General features: G+C 50.3%; 1 protein-coding gene across 1 annotated transcript; it reads left to right on the forward strand.

Annotated features, from left to right (window-relative positions):
• The first annotated feature begins 1,452 nt into the window (after window positions 1-1,452).
• LOC119449090 (uncharacterized) lies at window positions 1,453-3,927 on the forward strand. Its single transcript, XM_049666256.1, has 2 exons — window positions 1,453-1,863; window positions 1,993-3,927. Exons 1-2 carry the CDS (start codon window positions 1,711-1,713, stop codon window positions 3,124-3,126), a joined length of 1,287 nt encoding a protein of 428 aa, XP_049522213.1. The 5' UTR covers window positions 1,453-1,710; the 3' UTR covers window positions 3,127-3,927.
• The last annotated feature ends 692 nt before the right edge of the window (window positions 3,928-4,619 follow it).

Here is a 4,619-nt window from a genome sequence, read left to right on the forward strand (position 1 = left end):
TCATTTCATGGCCTTTACGTTCTTCATATCAGCTGTATACACTGCTTTGCTGGTTTTTAATTGATATAGTTCTAATGTCCGTGTGATATTTTCATTCCTTATTAAATAGACAAGAAAACGCGGCCGCATTGATATCAGTTATTTCTGCCAGAATTTTTAGGACATACGAATATATTCTTTTATGAAAAAATACTTATTTTACTTGACAGTGCGTAGCGTTCAATAATTCGTTTGCAGCATCTAATATACAATGGCATTGGCAATGCAGTTATTATTCATGTATTTGATCCCTCGACAACTTCTATAAGGAGGAGGCCGCGCTGCAACTTGAGCCCCCCCCCCCCCCCCCCCCGAACAAAATTTCTGGCTACGCCACTGCCACACACGTGTGGAAGCAGACGCTCCCCTTTCTTGAGGTTGCCGCCACGAAAAAAGCTGTTGGCGTCGGCAACCGTCTTGAAATCGCACTGCAGTCTTTGCATCGCTGTTCAGCAAGCAGGCGATCTGCCGCCGTCGAAAACGGAGCTCCGTGAGCACGAGCAGCGAAGGAAAGCGCAGGCAAAACAATGTAAACAAAGCGGAGACTGCACCTAGAGCACTGCACGGGCTCGGGCTTACCCGAAAGCCCAGGCCCGGCCCGGCCCACGGGCCGGGCCGGGCCGGGTAGAGCATTTTTTTTTCACGAGCTCGGGCCGGGCTCGGGCACGGCGTGTGCTTTTTTGCCCGGGCCCGGGCCGGTCTCGGGCTTTCTGGTGGTGTGCCTGTAACGTGCAGCGAGTTATTCTCGGGCGTCTCAACTCTGAAAAACGTGTATTTTTCGGTCTCGGGCCGGGTTCGGGCCGGTTTCGAGCCGGGCTCGGGCCGGGCTCGGGCCTAAGGTAAAGGGGTGGCGGGCCGGGCGGGTAACGTAGATGATTTCCGGGCCCGGGCCGGGCCCGGGTCTCGCCATAAAAGTTTTGATCGGGCTCGGGTGGGCAGCCCAACGTAAAAACGGGCCCGGGCCGGGCCCGGACTGAAAAAATCGGCCCGTGCAGTGCTCTAACTGCACCACGGAGCGACCGCGCTGCTTGAAATTTCCACATTGGGGACTTTGGGGAAATTTCCACACTGTCAGGAGGCGCAGCAGCGTCTTCAGGCGATCGTTTTCTCGTCTATAGACCCTGTGTTGCGCGCACGTCTGGAAAGGCCAACACTGTCGCACACTGCTCGCGCAGCTAATCAGACCGCTAAGCACGACTGTGCTGGAACGCCAGCGATTTGGCACTTGCGTTGCGGGCTGTAATTACCGATTTGCAAGGGCGCACAAGCGAGCAACACGGCGAGGACGAGTAGGGAGCGCGCGTACCTGCTAGCAGACTAACCGGAAGTCGTAGGTTCTTGTTCGACCAATGGACATCGTTTCCGCCGTTGACATCACCAGATTCCCCCTGCTGACGTCGTGCAACACCCTCTAGAAAAATATGAAGGCCTTAGTTCTTTTCCCTTTCCACTCGCGCTACGTCAGCAGATGGGGCGGACGCATGAGGCGGCGAGCGCGTTTTGCGGTTTTGCCCGTCGCCGCGACACGACGCATCCGCGCGTCCGGATCGCGCTGGTGCGCGTTGATCGCGCGTCTCCAGAAACTCATTCCCCGGCGCGTATGTACAGTCGTACATCTCTTCGCTGTTCAGTCGGACGTGTTTTCCTCGCTGTGAAAAGAATCCCGCCGCGATGCCGTGCAAATGCTGTGTACCTCGATGCCGCGGAAACTACACGGGGGACACGAAGGTGCACGTCTTCAAGTTCCCGAGAGATCAAGCTCTAAGGGACGCTTGGATTCGCGCTGTGCCACGGGAAAACCTCACGGTCACCGAACATTCCAGGGTAAGTTTTTTTATTTAGGTGTTAGTTAATTGAAAGAATATAAACGTACATGTGTAAGTGGCTCATGAGCCGCATGTTTGTGTGACCTGTAGCCGTCGGTTTGCTGATTGGATCGTATTTTTTTTCTAGGTATGTGAACTTCATTTCATGGACGAGGACATTATTCGAGACACGACGCATACAGATCAAGCAACTGGCCGCGTAATGACAGTGCCGCTATCTCATGTGCGCCTTCGCCCAGACGCTGTACCGTCGAAGTTCCCGAATCATTCGAGCTACTTGTCCAGAAAGACCGCGAGGAGGGAAGATCCTGACTCCAAGCGCGCGCGAATAGAGAATGCAGCCCTTCAGAAAGCCATCGCTGAATCCAACGAGGCATTTATCAGAGCACGCGAGGAGGATAAAGTCAACAGTGTGAGCGAACTTGCCAACCACTTAAGGAGCCAAGGGATGAAGTTCTGGGATGTTATCGAAAGAAATGAAAGGCTTCTTCTCATTCACATTGTCGACGATGAAGCACCGTGGTTGAAATACTCTGTTTGCGTGAAAGGAGATTTGAACGTGACACTACACGTTATGAAAACGGCCGTAAAAAAGCTCGGTGCAAATCTCTGCGTTCCCGAAATCGCTAACAGTAAAAGGGGTGTGGTGGAACTCCTGGAAGGCATCGAGAAGTGGGACTGTGACCTGATGTCCAACTCAGTCACCGAAATTTGCGAGGCTGTTTGTTTACTGCTTGATCAGCTTTGCACGTCCCAAGCAGAAGATGACGCCAACTGTATTCAATTTCTGAAAGAGCAAGTCACCTTGCACCTATCGAAAAAACAGCGCAGGCGCTACTCTGTTGATTTCATGATGTTTTGCTGTATTGTTTTCACTATATCGCCCCATGCATACGCGTTCATACGTAGCCATGGAAGCATCACCTTGCCGCATCCTATGACGATAAGATCAGTGTGCTCGTCTTATGGTATGAGTTCTCAACAAGAGCATCAGAGTGAAACATTCCTCAGCTACATGACAACAAGAATTTCTGACCTGAAAGATGACCAGCGCTTTGTCACAGTTATGGTTGATGAAATACATATAAAACCTTACTTTGACTACAAAGGAGGCAATATTACCGGCGCTGCAATTAATAGAAATGAAGCTGCTAACTGTGCGCTCGTTTTCATGGTGCGCAGCGTGACGTGTAAATTCAAAGAAGTTGCGCACATCGTGCCGGTGCACCGAGTAGAGGCGGAGTTCCTGCAAAAGACGTGATTTGTGGGCTGGAAAAGATTGGGTACCGGGTTATGTGCGTCGTCAGCGACAACAACTCTGTGAACAGAAAAGCGATGTCACTTTTCGAATCACCTCCGTGTAACAGAATTGTGTACCAACATCCATCAGGCCCTTCAAGGCCGCTGTTCTTCGTTATAGACCCAGTGCACATTCTAAAATGCATACGAAATAACTGGATCAATCAGAAGAATGACCAAATTTGTTTCTACTTCCCGGAGATCCAAGGAGACACACCAGAATCAGAGCGAATGCAAACAGCGTCATTTGCAACAATCAGGGACCTTCACAGCAAAGAGTGTGACCAGCTGTTGAAATATGGCTATGGGCTGTCAAGAAAAGCCCTCTACCCTTTGAGTCTTGAAAGGCAGGATGTAAAGCTTGCTTTACAAATCTTCAATGACTATTTACCAGAGGCGTTACGTGCTCTTGGAGCAAAGCACAACCTATTCTCTTTCGAGGCCACGGCTACATTCGTCGAGATCATACTCAAGTGGTGGAAAATTGTAAACGTCAAAACTCCATGGAAGGGAGAAAGGCTTAGAGATCACTTCCAACAACCGGTGCTTTCCATTGATAACGATCCAAAAATTGACTTCTTGCACATGTTTCTGAAGTGGCTGGATGAGTAGAAGAACAAAGGTTTTGACAACGGTACTCTGACAAAGGAGACTCACGCTGCTCTCGAACACACCACCTATGCGCTTGTTGAGCTCGCTAGGTACAGCTTCGAAGAGCTTGGAATGTCATATGTCCTTTTTGGGAAGATTCAGGCAGACTGCCTTGAAGATCGGTTTGGAAAGTATAGGCAGCTGGCAGGTGCGCAATATCACATCTCCATCAGACAGATATATGAAGTCGAAAACAAGCTGCGCCTGCAGAGCACCTTGCCTACAGTTTCCCCTGACCAGCACTGGGAATGTGTCCGAAAGCAAGTCGAGGCATTGCTTCCCAGCAGCAACGTTGTTGTTACCAGCCAGGCTCTTACGAAGATGCAGGACGTCGTCCCAGTCCTCGTCTACGTTGCAGGTTATGCAGTATACGGGACCCTTAAAAAGTTGAAGTGCGAGCAATGCAGGGACTCGTTGACCGTGGACAAGAAGATCACAGTCTCTGCCACAAACGAACATTATGGTCTTGTGAAGCAGCTGGACCGAGGAGGTTTAGTTTATCCATCAATGTTTGCACTTAACGCAGTTGCTCATAGCTACGTTGTAGTAGAGCAGCTCGCTACAGAGCCAGCACTGCTTATGATGCCTGAACAACGCCAGGTGGTAACGAAAATGACGCTACAATTGCTGGCTAGTGAAGAGCAGTCCGACTTCGATACGTGTGAGAATGGCCACACAGTTGAATTAGTGCTTAAACACATCCTGCGGTGCAGCACCAACATTCTGCTAAAGAACTTTTGTAGGAAGCTGAACGACAAACTTCTCGGCGCTGCCGATAAATAAAAAAAAAAAGGAAAGCCACAA

The sequence above is a fragment of the Dermacentor silvarum genome, chromosome 4 (genome assembly GCF_013339745.2).
Source record: "Dermacentor silvarum isolate Dsil-2018 chromosome 4, BIME_Dsil_1.4, whole genome shotgun sequence".
In the NCBI taxonomy this organism is placed as follows: domain Eukaryota; kingdom Metazoa; phylum Arthropoda; class Arachnida; order Ixodida; family Ixodidae; genus Dermacentor; species Dermacentor silvarum.

Bases quoted from the DNA above. Each gene is read 5' to 3' on its own strand.
- LOC119449090 (XM_049666256.1), top strand. From the start codon at position 1,711: ATGCCGTGCAAATGCTGTGTACCTCGATGCCGCGGAAACTACACGGGG. The intron at 1,864-1,992 runs GTAAGTTTTTTT...TTTTTTTTCTAG, and splicing joins CGGTCACCGAACATTCCAGG to GTATGTGAACTTCATTTCAT.